The sequence below is a fragment of the Aptenodytes patagonicus genome, chromosome 18 (assembly GCF_965638725.1).
Source record: "Aptenodytes patagonicus chromosome 18, bAptPat1.pri.cur, whole genome shotgun sequence".
In the NCBI taxonomy this organism is placed as follows: domain Eukaryota; kingdom Metazoa; phylum Chordata; class Aves; order Sphenisciformes; family Spheniscidae; genus Aptenodytes; species Aptenodytes patagonicus.
In genome coordinates this window covers 2999332-3019684 of record NC_134966.1, presented here as the reverse complement: position 1 = coordinate 3019684, position 20353 = coordinate 2999332, and the positions used below count along the sequence as shown (strand labels likewise).

The window sequence follows — 20353 nt, the reverse complement described above, 5'->3', positions numbered from 1 at the left end:
TTAAAGTTAGCCTAAATCAATTTAACTGAGATTTTAAAGCAGTTTAATTGCATCCTAGCAGGGAGTTTGAGAAGCTGATTATACAAACACTTTCTGCATCTGTCTCTACTGAAGGGAAATAAAAAAGAGTGGAAAATTGGAGGAGCTGGAGGCAGCTTCATTACAAATACAGAGGAGATTCATTGCAGAGTAACTCATGGGGAGGAAAATGGATACAAAATTAGTACGGCTTTAAATAAAAAAAAAATCTCCCAACAGGCAAATTCCCAAGCTGCAGAATATCAAGGAAATTATTGTGACCTGTATCTCAGAGCATCTAGAAATGAAAATAAAACAGTCACCAGGACTGTTGTGCAGTAGCTTTCTCTGGGCAATGGAGAAAAGCAATATATTAAAATCAGTCTTGCTCTAGAAGTGATCACTGGTCAGAGCCATTCTCTCCTTTTTAAAAAATTCCTTAAAATGCTTCAGCAGGTGCTCTTGGGTCTGCCACAGCACAGTGCCACTCCTCCACTGCCGTGGTACTCAAGCCCAGGTGTGCAGCTTTCCCTGCGAGTGTCTTTGAATAAGAAAAACAAAGAGATAAAACCATAAAACCAAACACCTCACCACCTGGCTGCGAGAAAACCATTTCCTCCTTTAACACACTCATATACCAGGAACATTTTATCAGAGGCTCACTGAGAACTGAAATGCTTCCAAAGTTAGGCTTATTGCATTTTCTTATTATTATTTCACACGTCTTATGTTTCACCTGTAAGTCCAAAAGCTAAAATATTATTTAGAAGAACAAAATTCCCTTCTACAATTTGATGTCATTAGAAGGAGGCTTCCAACATCAAAACATTGGGTTTGATGAGAAACATCCGTTTAAAAATCACGTTTTCAGCAAACCACCCTTACGTTGAGAAACATCAAGTCACTCCCTGCTGCCTCACAGGTGGGTGAAAGCAAATGATGAAGTCTGAGCCCGTTGGACTTGATGCAAAGCAGTGGGGTACATCATGTCCTTTTAAGGGAGAGAGAGCATCTTGAAGACTTGAAATTTTTTCTGTGTGGTCTCAGGTCTCTGCACAGGATTTGTGAAACCATTAAGGTGGTTCTCAACTAGGAGAGAAATGCTACACAAATGAGGTATAACAAGGCCTAGCCTCTCAGTTACCTAAAGTGCTGCCAATAGCAAGAGATTCAGCATATTTTTATCTCCAAACTGGGACGCAGAAACCAAAGGCAATCAAAGCTCCTTTTGGAAACGCTAAACAGCTTTTCTACTTGGCCATTTAGCCACGATCATTTGAATTTACCCTATTAACTTTTGGCTCTGTGTGTGTGGGAAGGAGGGTGCATTTTGCTTTCTTGATTTGTTGGTTTATGTCTATCTCGTGTCTATTTGAAGGAAATGCCCTTGTAATGACATCAGGTTTGTTCATCTCCAGTGCACAGTGAATTGAAGTTGGAGCATTTACCACCAATGTTACCTCAAGCTTTGGAGTCGTTTTCCTTCTGGAGCTGTACTCACATTAGAACAGGCTGTTTGTGTGTGTAGGTATGGTATTTACACACAATGTATATCCTTTTCTCCATACATAAGTATAACAGCGTACATACCAGGCAGCTGGGTCATATTCAGCCCAGACACGAACAAACTCATCCAAATGATGGGGCCCAAGGATGGAGGAGTCTCTTGTCAGGTATTCAAAATTGTCCATAATCACAGCCACAAACAGGTTTAACATCTGCAGAGAGGAAGCAATAATGCAGTTGAGAAGAGAAGAGAAGAGAAGGGAAGAGAAGAGAAGAGAAGAGAAGAGAAGAGAAGAGAAGAGAAGAGAAGAGAAGAGAAGAGAAGAGAAGAGAAGAGAAGAGAAGAGAAGAGAAGAGAAGAGAAGAGAAGAGAAGAGAAGAGAAGAGAAGAGAAGAGAAGAGAAGAGAAGAGAAGAGAAGAGAAGAGAAGAGAAGAGAAGAGAAGAGAAGCTGGAAGGGAAGCAGGTATGATTCCCTTAGCAGGGTGTGTGTTTTCTACAAGAAACAGCCACACTCCAGAGAATAAACTCTACAAACTTAGCCCTGGGTCCCTGGAGACCCTGCTGCCACCTCCTCTTCCCTTGCACGCTGCAAGCCACTTCCAGCTCTGCAGTACGTGGCAGGTTTGCCACGGCTTTTGACCATGGACAGTTTGGCCACATCCCCATCACTGGTGATGCCCAGATGACCCATCCCAGAGCCTGACTGGCTCAGCACCTCTCCCTCGCCCCTTCTTCACCCCATGTCAGCACAGACCAGCACATGGGCTGCAGCGGCTGCTTCACCAACTGGGTGATGTGAACTCTTCCAGCAATTTCATATCAAGGCACATCAAGACAAGAACAGCTAGAAGAAAAACCATTCTTCAGCCTGAACGTCCTATTTTAGACTCAACAATTTAAACCTTCAAAGATCCCCAGAAAGACGAGGTGCAGGACACACAAAAGGCTCCTGTCCCTAATGGGCGCTGTCTAACACAGAGCCCGGCAAACGCTTCTGGCATATTAAGATTCTCCTCTTATTAAAGCCAACAGAAGAGTTTCAACAGGAAAAGATCAAGCTGCATCCAGCAGAATGGAAGAGCAGGAGGACAGGTGGGAACAGATGCTCCTGTGCCAGATAAAGGCCTGACCGGCACAAGACCCCTTTCTACCTTCGTTGTGTTTTTGGTAGGGGAGCTGAGCTGCTGCCGTGGGTGCTGCTCCTCTGCACCACGCTGAGCAAGGAGGACTGCGGTGAAGCAGCCTGTGAGCTCTCGTGTGGGGATAAGCAGAATTAAACTGCATATGGATGTCCCCGGCTGGTCTGCTGGTCGTTAAAAGAAAATCAGAGTTTGGAGTTCATGCAGTTTTAAAGAACGCATATTCCTGTGTGATCTGAAGGGAGGAAGGGGTCTTGGCTCTTGCTGGGACACACGATCCGCCAGTACAGACAAGCAGAGTCCATAACAAATCACCATGTCACCACCAAATGGAAGTTCCATCAGGAACTTCACAGACCTGTAGTCCATCTACTTTTAGAACCTACCCCAACAGAAAGCGGGGAGCAGAACCCAACCCCCAACATATCAATGTCCTACACTAGAGCACCGGGGTTTCTTACACCACCCAACGATCTTCTCCGGGCCATGCTGTACAGCACACAGCCAGGCGAACCTGGCTGCAAACAAGGCTTCTGCCTCTGCAGCAGCGTGCATGAATTCACTCCTGCAGCTGAGCGTTAAGGCTTGTCAGCTCGAATGCAGCACTACACTAAACAGCTCTGCTGGGTTTGGGGAACCAAGCCAGTACTTTGTGCCACCCCTGTTCCTGGATGCTCGCAGAGTCTCTGTGCAACACAGCCTAGACAAGCCCTGGGATCTCGGTGCGATGCAGCACTGGACAGGGATGTCCAGCCCAGCTCTCGATAAGCTACTCAAAGACTGGAAGCACTATAACCACATCAGCAGGGCTCACTCATGTGCTGCAGGCACCCCACATGTAACACAGTACACCCAGAGCACCAAGAGACAGCAAAACTCTTGAGAGTTTGCCCCTTAATCCCAAGCCCCTTTCCATTACTCCCAGCTCCAGCCATGGCTTGGCACAGTTTTCCCTTGCTTGCGTACAGCTGTTTCAAAAGTTCCTGTATATTTTTAAATTTCAATTTATATTTTTCAACAGTGTAAATTACAGGAGGAAAATTATGTCAGGGTGGACATCCACAAAGAGCCAGAAACAACATTTAAAACCAAATACTTTTTATCCGACTCCCCCCCCCATCTATGATGTAACATCGAACAAACCATGAAAACGTGCCCTCCTGGCAAGGCTGTGGCTCTGCAACGCTTTAATCGCTTGTGGGGAACCACATGTTTCATTGCAATGAAGTGCTGAACGCATTTTAAGAAGTGAGTTACAGCCCTGTCCCGCAGCAGTCCAGCTGCTTGGCTTTCCGCTGCCTATTTTTGGAGCCTGCCCCCCCTGCCTTTGCTCTTCGCAAGGGCTCTCCCCTCTCTCTGCCAGCAAGCCCAGGGTGTGGTTTCACGGGGTTTTCCGGGAGCGCTGACTCAGGGACAAAGCTTATGCAAAGCTGTATTTTGCACAGATGTGCTCCAGCCTCCAATTCTGCTACTACATTTCGAGTGGGATGGCTGATATAAGCCAGGGAGGGTGAGTCTGGGGGGATGTTGTTTGGGTTTTTTTAAAGAAAAAGCTTTAGGAACAATGATGCACTTGAAAATAACAATGAGAATGTCTGATGTTGGGTTAGGGATTTGTACAAAGAAAAAAAATTGGCTTTAAAATACAGAGTGCTGAAGGAATCAGTAAATGGAGCATTAACTTTGTATAAGCTTTCAGGGCTCCGCGTTTTTTAATATATGCAGCAGAAATAAACCACGGGATGTCAAAGGGGCAACAGCAGTCAGACAAAGGATCTCAGTAGGGGTCATTGAAGTTGGTCTGTCTATACCCAGCATCAGACTGCCACGTGTACCTCTTTTTCCTGGTTAAAGGTTTCTGATGATAGCAGGAATTAACTGCACAAAGCATCAAATTTTATCTTTTAAAGCAAACCCATGGAACTGAATGTAGGCTTGATACGTTGCTTTTTGGTACATTTCAGAGCTGTGACTTTAATCTCTTCCTGCTTGAAGTTTAATTGGGTCCCTGTCCCTGGTTTTCCATTCCTCTGTCCCAGTGGTGCAGAGGAAAGTGAACCAAGCCCCAAGAGCAGAGAGCTTTTTATGCATGCAAGTGATCAGAAAGACAGTGGCACCTATTAAAGCTTAGACCCAGCCCCGTCTGATGGCCACGGGCACGAATCAAGTACAACAGCTCTGTGTACTGTCATGTCTAAAGCTTTCCCGGCACCATTGCAGAAGAAAACGATCACTGCATTTATTTGGCAATCAAAACAAAACACAAGGCATCAAATAAGTGTGATGCTCCCAGCTGCCTGCTGCAAGCACTTCTGAACCAATGTTTCTTGGCCATTCTCACCCCGCCCTCCCCAATCCCCTTCTTCAAAGGCCCATGTTACAAATCAAGACAAAACAGATTAATGCTTAATTCCAAATATTAGACCCCCCTGTGAGAAGAAAGATAAAAACCTTCCCTTTAATGACTAAATGATCTCTTTGGGGATTAAAGGGATTATATCACCAGGATGATAAATGGTTTTTATTGAAGCTCTCTTGTAATGTTGTATAAATCATAATTAGGGAGAAGGAGGAAGCAAGGGGGTGGGGAGGGAAGGGCTGGGGGGGAAACCACACCGGCATCTCTGCTCTGGGAGAGATCGGGACCGACTTACCAGGAAGGAGCACAGGAAGATGAACGACACGAAGTAGAAATAGGCAAAATCACTGCCACATTCGTTTTTGGTGAGGCCAGAGAGCGGGTCGCAGGCTCTGTTACTCAGGCACGACAGCATGATCTCGTGCCAGGCTTCCCCCGTGGCACTCCTGCAGACAGGGAGGGCAGAGGGTGAGCTCATCCAACTCCCTCCCCATTACAGACCTGGGGGGGCATCCACTTTGCGGTATTACTGCACCCAATTAACTAAATTAATTAGGTGGAAGGTTGTGTCCAGGTGGAGAGACTATATTTATATTCTGAATTTGAACTACCAGCCTGCTGACATGAAAAAGAAAGGAGAAAGAACATTTCCCTCTATTACAGGGGGGTAAAAGAAACGGAACAGGCTCAGGTAGGCTAAGCTTCATTGGTTTTACGGAGAATAAAACCAGACTGATTTAAACATGTCCAGTGCAAATGTAAGTAAACAGAGTTTAGATTGTTCCCTTTTGAGGCAGCTAACATTTCTGTCCTAGTGCTGGCTGTAAACCCAATGGGGAAATGAAACCAGGCTTCTTCAGTTGAATCTCTTATTTCCTTTATGAGGCAGATACAGAGATACCAGGATGGCCTGGTTGGTCATAGTGATCTCAGTAGGGAGATCCCCGACCTTCTACATTGAAGTTGGTCGTAGTGACTTGGGTCCCTTTTTCATGACAGTCTCGTGGGTTTTCTTCATCGTTTCCCTCCTCCCCCTCTAACTTCTACTTCTATAGGGAGAAAAATAGCCAAAAGGAAAAAATTTGGAGTCCCAGAGGGTCTGTCCTCAAAATAAACCAGCCCCTGCAACGTGCACACATGGATCGGAAGCTGGGGGATCCCCACGTTCGCTTACTCTGACTTCCTACGTAACCTCAGATTTTCCCCTCTGTAATTTCTGCACCACACTCAGAGGTGCTTTTAGGGGCATCCCTCCACAGTGCCACAAACAGCCCATCTTGTTGCCGTGTTGTTCACAGCCATGCTAATTTGTACACAGAGCCAGCTCACAAGCCTTCCTCCTGGTTGTTGAGAAAACTTGATGCTCAGTGTAAAGTGAAATAGCTTCCAGGCTACTCTGAATTACTCTACAGCAGATTCCCCCACTGGTGGCACTGAGTCCTGAAGCCCCATTCCCTTGTGCAGAACCCCGCTCCCCCATCGCAGTCCTGCTGCCTCTGCCCCCTCTGTCCCACTGCAGCTGCCGCGTGGGTCTGGAAAGGGACCAAGAGGTCTGGACACAAGACTGAATAATTATCCGGTTTTATTAAAATTCAGAGTTTTGAGTCGAGTGATTATTCTGAGCTAGAGAAGGCTAATTTCATTTCCGTCTGGCTTCACAGAAACTATGCAAACCAAATCCCAGGCAAGATATCCAGTTACGAGCGCTGTGTAATCTGCAGAACCGAGCCTTGGCACAGCTGGCAGGCCCTTGTGGGGCCAGAGCAGTTATTAACCACTGTGCCTCCACACCGCACGGCACACATCCAGATAAGTGAAATCTTCCCCAAGCTGCCCCGATTTGGAGCAGGGCCTGCACTTCATTTTTGCCAGGTCTGAAAATGAAAATCTGCCATTTCATTGATTTTTTTCTTTTCATTTGAAAATGCTTCGTTTCCAGGCAGAATGAACCTAGACGGAAACATTTTCACTCTGAAGCAGAGGTGGCATTGACGTATGAAGTGTTAACTTGTTGGTAATGCAAAAATGACCAATTAAAGGAATTCGCACTCTTAAAAAAATATAAATAGTAAGCTTCATGACAGGAACGACATTGATCAGTTAAACAAGGGGGTTCTCTCTTATATTAAGCTTCCGCCTGAGTTGATGTGGGGTGTCACAGCGCCGGGTGTCACTTTGTGCAGATGCTGGTGTGTTGAATCAGATCTGTCATATTCGGAGATGTGACAGGCCAACCCCTAACGCCGAGGAGGAGGCAGCAGGAACGGATGCTTTACTCCAAATAACTTCCTTAGAGGATGCCTAAGTCTCAGCAGCTAAACTGGTATATGGGAAAACAAGGACTTATTTATTGCTTGCATGCAAGTCTTATGGTATTTTATACTCTACTTACCTGAACAGAAGCATCAGGGCTTGGAGGAAGGTACGGAAGTTATTGTGCCGATTAATGGAGGTTTCATCATCTAGTGCAATGTTTCCAAATACCTGCCACAGAAAACAGAAGCAATTCAGGCCAAACGCATCCTCGCGTGGACGTGGTCAGTAAAGGCAGATCAAACGGAGTTGGGAGAAAAGGCAGGAAAAGAACTTGTCCTGGTTCAAGGGATCTCAAAAGCTAGAATAATTTCTGTGCTGAAGAGGGAGATAAAAATGTGTTCTGGAGATCAAATGGGGAAAAAAATCAGTTTAATGTGCTTCGTCTTCACACAGACCCTTTCCAACACCACAGTTCAGCTCCATCCCAGGTCAAGAAAACTGCCTCATTTCTTTTCAGAAAGGTGCAGTGCCTGAGCTGCTCCCTGCTCTCAGCCTCTTGATATGCCTGTACCCAGAGGAAGGGACGTGCCCTGCCCGTGGGAGACACGGCTGCCCACCACCACCTCCGGCGATGCTGTGCTGCAGGCTTATCACCCGCAGCCAGTTTGCCTGCCCACGCTCTCCCTTTGTACACCCAGAAATATCTGTACACCCAGGGCCACGTTCAACACAAGAACTGGCAATAAAGTTAGAAGAAGTGGCCTTTTTTGCACTTCTAATTTACCTGACACTGGACTTTCACCTCATCCTAAGTCAGGTGTTGATCCTGCTGCGCAGGCAATAACCTATTTGCACCCTGAACCAGCGGGACAAAACCAGGCTACTTATGACCTAAAGCTAAAATTTTACCTGCATGCCAATAATGGCGTAGATGAAGAAGAGCATTGCAATGAGGAGACACACGTAAGGCAAGGCCTGTGGAAAAGGAGAAGGCAGTGTTAATGACAGCAAACGCATACGTCAGCCGGTAGCATTTAATTCCTGGGCAGCACTGTGTTTTGTGGCATTTGTCCTTCAGATGAAGGGACTGGGAAGAGAATATGAACAATTCTGGCAGCCTTCAGAAGACAAACCCCTGCAGCCAGGTATTCATCGATCACAAAACAGTCTGGGCTTTCCAAGGGCTCTCTATACATCCTTGCAAGCAGATAAGCAGTAAGCAGGGAAAACAAAATAAGAAGCTCCGCAGCAAGCACTGGAGCTACTGGCAAGCACTGGTACTTTCTATGCATAATTATATGAGCATTAATTTTTAATGACCTTGCTGTAAATTTAGTATGACAAAAAAAATATACATCCAAGAAACAAGTTCCTGCTCTGAAACAGGCACAGATTGAGGTCCCAGGAGGATAAAAAGATTCTGAGTTTTAGCAAGAAATCAGTGAAGGTTACAATGTAATTATGTTACCCAAACTGAGAGTAATAGCTACTTTCCACTCAGGCTAAATGAATGGGTAATTAATGCCTCTTAATTAGTAATAGCTGAAAAAATGAGAACCCTTGCCCTAGGGCTAGACCGTGTGATGCTCGGGGCAGGGGAGGGATTATGCAGCCCACAGGGAGCCCAGTAAGAAACATGGGGCAAAGGGCTGATGTGGTTTCTGCTGGACACCTTTGCACAAGGGACAAGGACCGAGAGCTCAGGGATGGGGGAAAGGTGGCCAAGCAGCTCCCCACACAGCCCAGAAAGTGTCTCGGCTCCACTTCAGGGGCAGCACTCTGCACACACACTTTGGAAAGGGTCAGGATTATACTGAAAAGGTCCTTGGCTGAGCCCCTCTCCCAAGATCCAGCGAAGACTACACAGTCCAAGGACACTCTCCTGAGTGGCAACATCTCATACCTGCAGACCCCATGTCTCAGCCTCTGGTAGAGGCTCTCCTGGCTGCAGGATTCCTCATGAGTTACAAGGTGAGAGCAGCAGCAACACCACCTCCATCCGCCTTCAAGGAAAACACGACCTAACAAATCTAAGGCACTGCAACCCCCAAATTGCAGGCCCTTTCCATTAGCTGCTTGATGGTTGGATGAAAACATAACACAGAAGTTGAATACGAGAGCACCAGCTGCCTGTCTGGTGTCTCCCAAAGGGACGTACAGTGTAATACAACACTCACTCCCACCCCTGGCCATGGGATAACAGCACGGATGACTGCAGTTCTTCTCCAGGTTGCTTGTAGAAAGAAGCAATCGCTATGTTCCCATCTCCACCCTCCAAAAAGGTTTTGCCTCTATAGTCTAAAAGGTCTAATAGAAACTTCCCTCTCAACCAGCTCTGGTGCAGATCAATAGCCACGTTCACGCCCTACCGAAACCAGTTCTCCATCCCGGTTCTCTCGCAGCCTGCATGGGGCTGGCCAGCGCTCCCAGCCCAGCGTGGGCAGAGCCACCCGGCATCTCTCTGCAACCGCAGGAGAGAAACGCCTTTCTTCTCTTAAAAAGTCTTTTCCCTTTTTGGAGAAAGCACACTCCTCCCCACAGTTTTATCACCTAAAATAACCTCTCTGCATCGTTTTGACTCAGATGCCATGATATATTTGAAAGCGGAGCTAAAGCAAAAGCAACCAGTTGCTCTGCATCCCACCTCACTCTGCATCATTAGATACCAATTGCCACCATAACGCCTTCCAGAAAGCACCATGCAAAATACCCTGACATTGCACCGACCTGCAGGCAAGCTCCCCTGAGCTTGCAACAGCACCCAGGACATAAGCTATCACCCGCAGACCTCAGAGCTCAGCCCAAAAGAAGGCGAGACCCTGTGCAAAGCCAGAGGTATGGTCCCCAGGCTCGCCGAGCCACCCACCACGTGCACGGGCAGTGCTCAGGAGCGTGGCACTGCGCCAGCGAGCGGGAGATGAAGTTCGCTGGCTGCGAGCTAGTGAACAGATCCATCTTCGGCCACTCCCTGACCTCGTTGTGCTTTGCTTTCCCACATCACCTCTCTACTTATATTTCTCTGAAAGTCCTGCGAGATCTCCGGAATCAGGGAGGTTCCTTTCTGGGAGAGGGTCTACATGTGATGGGACTGGGGGTCTGCACCCTGCAGCTGCACAGTCAATAAATACTAGTGTGCTAGAGCTCAGTATCAGTGCTACAAAATCCTGATTTCATATTAAATGATCTCCTCTGCACTGCAGAACATGAACATGCCCCATAACCAGAGTTAAAACACAACAAGCTGTGGAAACGGGCTGCAAACCAGCTGAGAGCTGTTAAAAATAACCAGCTTTGGGGCATGTGGGCTCTTATTTAGATCTGGAAAACAGCTATCTCGAAGCTAAGCATGGGTTGAGAACTAAGCTGCTGTAAGGCAGTTGTTTGAGGGTCACTCAGTTCAGAAGTGTATATCCAGCTGCCATGGCCGATTGCCCCTGCGCCACAATGTACCAGCTGCCACGACATGCTGAGGCTTGCTGGGAGGGAAGGGCAAGGGAAAAGGAAACAAGGGAAAGCAAGTATCTCGACTTTAGAACAAAAAATCATTTTTGTAATCCTCCACATCATAAAAACACAGCCCTGTGTTATACAGCTTCACAGTTTATATTACCAAAATGCAATGGTTTGGGTTTCACTTCTATCAAATTCTACCAAGACTGAAACCTTGCAGTCGCTGCAGGCAAACTTAAAGCAGTGCATTAAGGCACTTATTAGTCAGACTACCATTTCCTTGTGCTAATAGCCAAGTCTCATGATTTTGCCACAGGGATTTTGTGGTAGTTTTCAAGGGCAACTTGAGCTTTGCGCACTTGCTGCAAGTCTGCATCAGTAGCCATCCGGCTTTCAGATTCATCTTCCAAAATGCTCAGCACCTACAGTGTTCAGGGGATGTTCAGTGCAAATCAGTTAGCATTTCTGCAGAATTAATATTCCTGTAATTGCTTTGCAGAGGTGCAGAGAGGCCGTTCCCTTGGCAAGGGGAAGCTCTTTGATACTCAATGGACAATGATACAGACGTGCCAAGCGTTACCATCTCCCCGCGTCTCTTCCCTGCCTCCCACCTGCCTAACACTCACCTTAAAAGACTGCACAAACGTCCAGAGCAAGATGCGGATAGTGTAACCCTGGCGAAGGAGCTTGATAAGTCTCGCTGCCCTGAAGAGCCGCAGGAAGCTGAGGTTGATGAAGTTGTCCTGCGGAAAGTAAAGGTTTTGTGTCCTTCAGAAATTAACGCGATTAGAAACCACAGCCCGCAAAAAAGAAATTAAAATTACCAGCTTCACGATCTAAGCAGCAAATCGGCCACCAGAAAACCTTCCAAAAGAAACATTCGTCAGTGCAGATCACTCCACATGCAGCAAGTATGAGAAAATCCCTCTCCACAAGAGCCCTCCCCTCTGCTACTGGGTCAATGATAGAGAAGGAAAAGGCCCTTTCACGCTGTCCATGGAGGTCTTGTTTTCTTTGAGTAAGGCAGATTTTTCTCCCCCTAAAGACTCAGGGAGAGGTAATGGTGCCATATTATCATTTTGTAAAGAATGAGGTTGTTTTGAAGTCTTGGTCAGCTCGCTTTCTACAATGACTTGAACTTAAGCCAAGACAGTTGCAAGGGAATGCATATATAGCCTCTACCGTAACAAAGAAAGGCATTGTCCAGTGAGGATTAAAACATCCTTGAAAGAATGAGGATGTTTTCTAACCTGGAGGTTTAAAATGTTTATACAACATGTGACTGGACAGGCTCGTCAAGGAGAAATGGCACCAGCAAGACTATTTGGAAGATGGATCAATGGCAGCAAATCAATTGGGGAGGTTGAGCGTTCAACAGCAGGAGGGTGCCTTAGGAACCTGCTGATTTTTTAAATTATTATTAAATGTGCCTTTGCAGGTGGATCAAAGAACTGCTGGAGACAGATTCTGATTTCCATTTGTTTTGTATGATTCTCCCCACCCCGCACCCCATTTTTTCTTTCCTTTGAGGAAAAGAGGTTTCTTGCCCCAATGAGCTAATCTAGAGAGGGTTCTTTCCAAAACAAAACATGCAAAAGCCAGATCCCTCTTGCCCTCCTAGTTTAAGGAGATGAAAAATATCCCCCCTTTCCATACTGATTCCAATCACTTATTTGTGAATCTCTATTCACAGCCATTTATTTGACTGAGTTAGCTAAAGAGAGAAAGCATCCCACTTTAAACTGTCAAGCAGTGGAGTGGAAAATATAATCACAAGGAGCTCTTGTTGGTAAAGATGAGCAAAAATAGTCTTTCCCTTGTATTATTGTTTTACCAGAAGACGCCCAGTCATATTGAACTAACCCACGTTTCTTGCTCATTTGGCTACAGAGCTCATGCTGAATTTGAGGGGCTTGTTGGATCTATTCATTTATTTAAATGCCAGCTCAGTTTTGGGGCCATTAGCATCACATTCCACCAATCCCATCAAAGAGTTCAAGAAATCAGTCTCAGGCATGCACTCGGTTTCTCTCATGTTAAAAACGCAAGCAGCTCAGAGTTAGGCACAGACCGTATATCAGACTCAATCCTCAAATAAAGAGAAAAGAGAAAAGCACAGGTATGTTCAATGAAAGAGCAGACAACAGTGAGCTCATTCAAATCAGCAACAGAAAGCAGCTCTGGCAGGCAAAACACAAGCACGGATTCCCCTGGGTTGTTAAAGGTCAGTAAAACAAGCACTAAAAAGTCAATGTTTGTCTCTTAGCATCAGCCTCTGTTTTATTTTTCACATCGGTTTCGTTCCCTTCACAAAATACCAGCTGAACTCACCTTAGCATGTAAGGGCTGTATAGGACCCGGGGGGCAGAGCCGGACCACGGCTGGATAACCGGGTGCCGTCAGCAATCTGGTCCTTAGTAACCCGTTCCCCCTGTGCTGGCCGCGGTGCAGGCTGATACACGTCCACAGAGCAGCTGCAGGGGGTTTCAGTGCAGGGCAAAGGTTTAACCCAGAGCCCATTTTAATCACGGAAACTTTCCCCACCAGCGGGAACTGGATCAGACCTTATGTGTATTGTTCATGGCACTCGGGCATCAAGCCTGCAAGTCTGACAAATTATTACCTTTGGAGCAACGCTCGAGCCAGATCTTTCCTGTGCACAGGCCTAATGCTCCTCCAAGGAGCACATGCACAGGCAGCGTCTGCAGGATCCATCTCTCTGCATATGAACCTGCCTTACCTCCCTCTTCCCACGTCACTGCAGCTTAACAGCAAGAATGTTGTTTTGCTCAGACTTTGCTATAATCTCATAATCACAGCTGACATGATGCTTAACATCTGCTTTGGTCTAGGCTGACCGCAAGGTCACACTTAGCACAGACTATCCCTGTGCTACATGAGGCTTTATACAGGATAGTCTGTATACATGCAATACGAAACAGGGGGCTCAAAACTGTACGGTTACGTCTATAACCCCCTACTCCCTGGGATTTGGAGGGACAAACAGTCCATAACCTTTTTTTTTTTTTTCCCCCAGCCCCAAACCCTCCCTGTTTGACTCATGCACTGCCATTTCCTAAAGCGCAGCGAAAGCCTCAGCTCCACGGGGAATCACTCGCAACCCAGGAAAATCCACCGTCACCAACATTCGCAGACCGTTCGAAGGACCATTCTCTGCGCTGTTCGTAGGGAGGCACAATTACACACGCTCGTGATGGATGGAAGGGCTCCACGTGTGTAACCCTCGGCACACCGCATAGAAAACCCATCCTTCAACAACTCAACTGTCCAGGCAGGTATTAGAATTGCATGCAGTTAAAGGGGAAACTCCACATTGCAATATTTCTTGTGTATAGCAGTGTTTTGCATCAATTCTCCTCCCACTTAGCCACCTCTGTAACATGTGACACACACACACATGATCACCTTCTGGGTTATCAAGGTCTTTCTTTCTGGGTTTTTCTTTGCTTTTCTGTTGCACAGATGCTAAAGGCTGACCGGTGCTTACAAGAGGCACCATAGCTTTATGATTTTATAATCCACCTGAGGACTAGCAAATTATGTTTGAAAAACATTTCCCCCTGGCCTGTCGCTATTTTCCTAAAAGAGGGGGCTTTGGTACCGAAGACACCCAGCCACCCGGGGGGCCCTGGGGGGTCTGGGCACAGCCGGGCACAGCCACCACTTCCCGCAACAGGAGCGTGACCAAAGCTTGGCCGAGCAATGCAACCCTGGAGCAAACTTCAAAGCAGGAGGGAAACAGGGAGAACAGACATCATGGAAAAAGAACTGGCCTTGATTGCTGTCCTGCCATGGGCAGCCTGCTCTTTTACCCTTTCTTAGGGTGTTTTCCATACTGAAAAGCAGAAAAAACCATGAAGAATAGGGCATACAGCCATTGCCCAGATCTGTTCCTCCAGCATCTTCAGAAGCAGAGTGGTTGCCTCCCAAAACAGGAGCTGTGCTTGCTGTCCACAGGGGTGCAGAATGAGCTCCACCAGCTCAGTACATTTAGTGGTTTGGATTTTTAAACCTGCAATAGGAATATGAGGGGTTTATGCCATGGCTGGACGTGCTCTGCAGGATCTAGTGAAGGAGGCTACGTTACACTGCCACAAAGCAATAAACTCAGCAGAAGTTGGGTTGTTCATCCCTGCAGCCCAGTTGCAGAACAAAACAAACCCCCGGACTTGAAACTTCAGATTTCTGTCCTCGAAGGAAGGGCTCACCCAAAGTTGCAAAGAATTGTGGGAAGAGGAGTCTGACCAAGCCAAGAATGGGGTCACTCGGGAAGCTTTGGCAGTTCTCTTCATCTTGCATCGACATGAATTAACTTACTCTGCTAAGGAACTACTGCAGAGGAAGTGGCTGTGTTCCCATTTAAGTGTCCAGGGCATTGCCAGCACTGAAGAAGAGCTACTGAGTCTTGCACAGGGTCTTGGCTTCCTTTGAAGCTTGGGGAAAACCCTTGCTGATTTTAAGAGGCTGAAGATTTTTGCCACACTTCTCTGTGTCTTGGGGACTCTGCCATTACGGGCATATCGCGCCGTGTCCTTTCATCTTGAGCCAGGAACACTGGAAAATGATTTTATGAGTGTGTGATGCTCAGATCTCTCCCTGTTCCCTACTACCTTTCAACTTTGGTACTTCTGCCGTAGTCACTGTAGGCTCCCATCACCCGCAGTGGAAGGGGGAAGGCAGCTCCAGAGGGCAACGTGGTGCTCCAAAGATCTAACTTGGACGCCTTTGATGCTGAGTGATGGAAGGAGCCTGGACCTGCACATATGACTATAGAGACTGCAATCCTAACAAACTGCAGGATGAGCATTTAAATCTTTAACCTGCCACATGGACAGCAACAAGGCCAAAATTTGGCCAAAGGGAGATAAGCTGATTTTTCCAGTGTATTTTCATGTGCCCAGCTGATGCCAGAGCACTTATCTTTGCTGCCTGGGCCAGGGTTGCACGGAGGTGAATTGTCCAAACATGTCCTCACAGCTCCCACACATCTGTAATGCTTCCAGCCACCGCAGCACAGGCAGAGGATTCCCTTCTCAGATTGCACTATGCAAACTTTTAACTTACACATTGTCATTTTCTTCTTTGCCATTTCCTAGCAGAAAATTCCTTCCTGTGACCCTCCATGAAGCATGGAGCTTATTTGCAGTCTGTCATGAAGATTCACTCTGATTTGTTTCTTAACAGCAACTGTGCAACAGAAAGTCCAGATGTGAACACAGATCTAAAAGCTGTTGTCAGGTGGCCAAGCAAGTATTTTTGATAAGCTTATGGTCTCATTTGTGTTATTAACCATAGCCAAAATAATTAAGAATGGAAGAATATATATATTTTTTATATTGTATTTTTCTTTATTCATCCTCTTTTGCTTAATTTATGGCTTTCAAAGACAGAGGCCAGTATTTCCAAAGGCATCTTTGGAATCAGGCACTAAATTCCCAGTGGGATCTGGCTCCCAGCACTTTTCAGCCCTGTTCGTAACATGGCTTATGCATTTTACTTGAGATGTTTGCTTTTGCATCCAGGGACTCTGTGTCCACTGTGGTGGCAAAATGCTTCTATATGCTGGTATCACAAAGAGTTTTCAAAGTTGAATAAAAATCACTCCTTCCTACGACTTCTCTTTTGATTTGAGGGAAGCAAGTCTGTAATCACTTCAATAATTTTTTTGCCTTGCAATACAGTGTAAACCACGGGCTTAAAATACCTGTAAGGCAGTCCTTTTAGACGTACTGCTTCCCTTTGCAGAAAGCTCAACGCATCTCATCGTGAAAGAAAACAAAACTGATTTCTGAGAACTGAATTTGGTTCCACCACTTACAAAACGAAGGGTTTCCCAGCCAGCCAATCTTCTCTACTCCGGGTCATCCAGAAGCATCCTTCCCTCCTATTCTCATTCAATTTTCCACCAAAATAAAGCAAGTGTCAGTCTCCCCTTTATCATTGTCAGGTGTAACAAACAGCGGAGAACAGGCTATTGGTAACTGCATTTGCCTCACGTCACCAATTAGCCAAGGGGAAGAAGATGCAGAACAGAAGCCAGTTTTGAGGCACGCTGCAGTGAGGCTTTTTCACCAGTGTAATCGGAAATCTCATCAAAACAAATTAAATTAAAGAAAAACGAGAGAAAATAAAAGCAGAGAATTTAAATAAGTGTTTAAATTCAATGAAACCAACCGTGTCCTATATGTGATGTTTTCATGGATGGATATTTGCAAGATTATTTACAAATTTTTTTTTTTGAGCAGCAGGTGCACAACATACAGACGGAGACATGGTTTTCGCATTGTATGTTGATTGGATGGCGTGATTCAGCAGGTAGATAAGGAAAATAAAGAACAAAACAGGAAACAAAAGAGAAAATGAGTAATCAGGACAAGCAAAAAAGGAAACTCTGAAAATTTCACTGGAAAAAAACTGTTGGGCTTTTGGGGGTGTTATTTTATGATAATTATATAAATAAAAAATGCTTCAAACCAAAACAGATTCTGAGATCCTAAAGATAACACAGACAGTGCAGTAGTTATTTGCATTTCATTTTGTAATGCAAATTGGGAGACAATTCACAAACACTTCTCAGTATCTTTTTTATATTTCCAGGCATAGAAATAGATGTCAGTTTGCGATACACCCATTCAGCCTCCTGAGGCCGGCTGTGTCCGCCAGGACACCTTCTCCTTAATGCCACCTATTTTACTATTTTACTTCCATTACTGGGAGGGTAAAAAACTGACATACGTGCTTTTGCCTAAGGAAATAAAAAAATATATATATTCCACTGCATTCACAAAGTAAATTACATATGACATGACAACAAAATTAAAATAAAGCAATTAATCAACACATTTCTTTTCCTTTTGTCTTTACTTTTCAGCAGGTTAAAAGTACCGATGCAGCAAGGCTGGTGGAAGCCTAGTCTCTCAAGATGAGACCACCCAGGTGAGCAGGTTTATTTACCTTGGAGAACACTTATAGCTGGAAAACATAGTCATGGAGAAAAGTGGTGCTCCTGCAACTATTTGCGAGCCTGATCTCAAAGTCGTACCCAGAAAGCATCCCCTCTCCACAAGGAGCTGGAGGGCTTCACGGGTGGCTGTTACAGGGACAGACTGACGGTTGAGTTCACGTTGTGGCTGTCACCTGGGCTTCTCAGCCTGAGAAACCCTCCTGTGTGAATGGGTAATAACAGTGCTGAATGCACAGGGAAGGACTAACGGGGGCTGCCACCCAGCTATCCCCACGGCTGCCCATCAGCCGAGGAGAGCCTGGAGCTGAGGAAGGCGAATGGAGAAGAGAGCATCCTCCGTTGGGGACACAGCTCTGAGTCGTGATGAGTAACGACCTGCTCTCCTCTTTGGTTTTTCTCAGCTCCATAACACGGTGCAGAGAGCTGCTGCATCCCCGGTCCTGCACCGAGCCAGAAAGTTGAAGTGGGGTTAAGCATTAGCTATGGTGTTTTGTGCGGAGCGGATGTTCATCCCGGTCCTTAGCTACTACTCTCCCCTACCTGGAAAAGTAAAGGGCGGAAAACGGTTGGGCAGAGGCAGCAGGATTAAAGACTCAAGGCTGTAAGCCTGATCTGTGCTCTGCGAACGAGGCACCCACCAGTCCTCCCCTTGGTCCCTGCTGTTTGCAAACAGCATGCTCGCTATCACTGCATCAGGTTTTTCAGCCCTTTTCTACATTTTTTTTAATTGGTTCTAAATTCCAGAAGTATTTAAGTGACTTTTGTGCAACTCCAGTTGAACAAAATAGCAGGTTATATATTACAAAGATGGTTTAAAGTGTAACTCTTCCAGGTTATACATGCACCGTGCCACTTTCCAGGCAGCAAAATGGTCCTGGCGTTTCCCAGGCAGCCTTGGGACACCTTGGGTTTCCCCTTGTGCACTGTGGGTCAGAATAACACATGTTGCAACCTATCGTGGAGCCAACAAAACGGGACCGGAGCAGAGTGCTGGATCCTTCTGCTTGTTTTCCACCTTACGTGCCATAGCCTGTCCGCAGGACTGGAAGGAGAGGAAGGCTTGCAGTGCCAGTGGAGATCCTGGTACAAGACTACCGCCACCACATGCCACTGGATGAAGCAAATGAACTGCTCCGTGAAAGACATCCTGAAAGCTGCCGTTATTTGCTGCCATTAACAATTCTGTTATAAATGTCATCTTCGGGGCACCACTGCAAACTCCCACTCGTGTAATTAAACAGTGATTCTGAGACTTGTGCATCAATGTCACCTTTAAGCAAACTAAGCTCCTAACCCCTCTTCAGCAAGCTGTGCACGATGCATTTGAACTCTCAGCCCATCGTCCCTGTCTGAGGCTGAAAGATGGATGTGTGCAGCTCAAAGAAGCGTACACCGGTGGCTGCAAAAGCCGTTCAGTGTGGATGAGTGTGCTGCTGCCGATGGGCACGGGCTGGAGAGAGATCAGAGAGGAGCTGTATGAAAGAAGTTTTGAAAAACAAGTCTAGCAAGAAGGGCGGGGTGGGGGGGGGAGCTCTGGGCACTCTCTGTCTGCAGGGGAAAGCATGTGGAAAGGAGACATGATGGCTATACAGAAATGCTGCAGAAGGGGAAGATTTAGAGAGAGCAGAGCTCAAATAGGTCTATGGACTGAGTCAGAGGACCAAGAGGTCAGGGGCTGGAGTGGTCCTGGGGGACATACGGCTTTTATATTAAAGACATGCTTGTGAGCAGATTTGTATTGGACACATTGCCAGAGGAAGCTGTTGAACTACATTAGAAAGTCCTCTCTGAGGTTTGACTTAATGGATCTAGTTACTCATAAACCAAAAGCCTCTCCCTTACTGCCTGGGAGGATAATGGAAAAGTGTATAGGTGCTTGGGAGCTTAACCCTATCGGAGTTTACTGACTGTTTTTAGAGGTAATTCATACTACTCTTCAAAGGCATCCCCAAATTGCTGCTATCTTTGATACTGGAAACCACAGAAATTACTGCAGAGTGGAAGGGTGATGCCGTCACTCCCAGCACCCTTGAGGTTACTGCATCAGTGCCTGCCAACTCACACGAGGGTATTTGGGAGCACATTTACTCTCCAGCCCAAAGACCAGGAAAGGGATGGGGAAACTCTGCCTACACACTAACTCTCCTACCCCTAATAGTTGGCCAGCAGTGCCAAGGGACAGCTGCTGCTTCCAAAAAGCTGGGGACGTGCGTATACAGCCCCGGATGTGTTGTGGCTTTGTCTTAAATTCAATGATGTATCATAGCCCAACCTGATCAGTCCATAGCCAATTCCCCAGGTGCCAGACACCCTCGCCAAGGCTGGGCCACCCCCATGCGAGCTGGAGGGAGAGGCAATGGCCTGTTAACCACTGTAGCAACCACTACCTGCCAAGCAGGGAATGGGCAACACTGATGGCTGCTCTCTCTGCCTGCAAAAGAGCTGTACAAAGGAGAATTTTAATAAGAGGCGTGTGGGCTTGGTGTTGCGAAGAAGACACCTTCCTGAAGGAGAAGATACCAATCTTGGAGAGACCACAAGCTCCCTTACCACATGGGAGTTGGCTGTGCTGCTTCCTCCCAGTAAAAGTGGCCAAAGGAGGGTGGGAAGAGAAGCACCGGTCTCTGTTTGTGGCTGG

At 46.5% G+C, this 20353-nt stretch overlaps 1 protein-coding gene across 1 annotated transcript in view; it reads right to left on the bottom strand.

Moving 5' to 3' along the window:
* CACNA1B (calcium voltage-gated channel subunit alpha1 B) overlaps positions 1 to 20353 on the bottom strand; it is a 308891-nt gene that overhangs the window by 32722 nt on the left and 255816 nt on the right. The window contains exons 33-37 of the mRNA XM_076355414.1: positions 11357 to 11473; positions 8190 to 8255; positions 7417 to 7508; positions 5320 to 5470; positions 1609 to 1736 (exon numbers count right to left, since the gene is read on the bottom strand). Of these exons, the coding sequence (XP_076211529.1) occupies positions 1609 to 1736; positions 5320 to 5470; positions 7417 to 7508; positions 8190 to 8255; positions 11357 to 11473 (554 nt within the window). The remainder of the gene's footprint in view (positions 1 to 1608; positions 1737 to 5319; positions 5471 to 7416; positions 7509 to 8189; positions 8256 to 11356; positions 11474 to 20353) is intronic.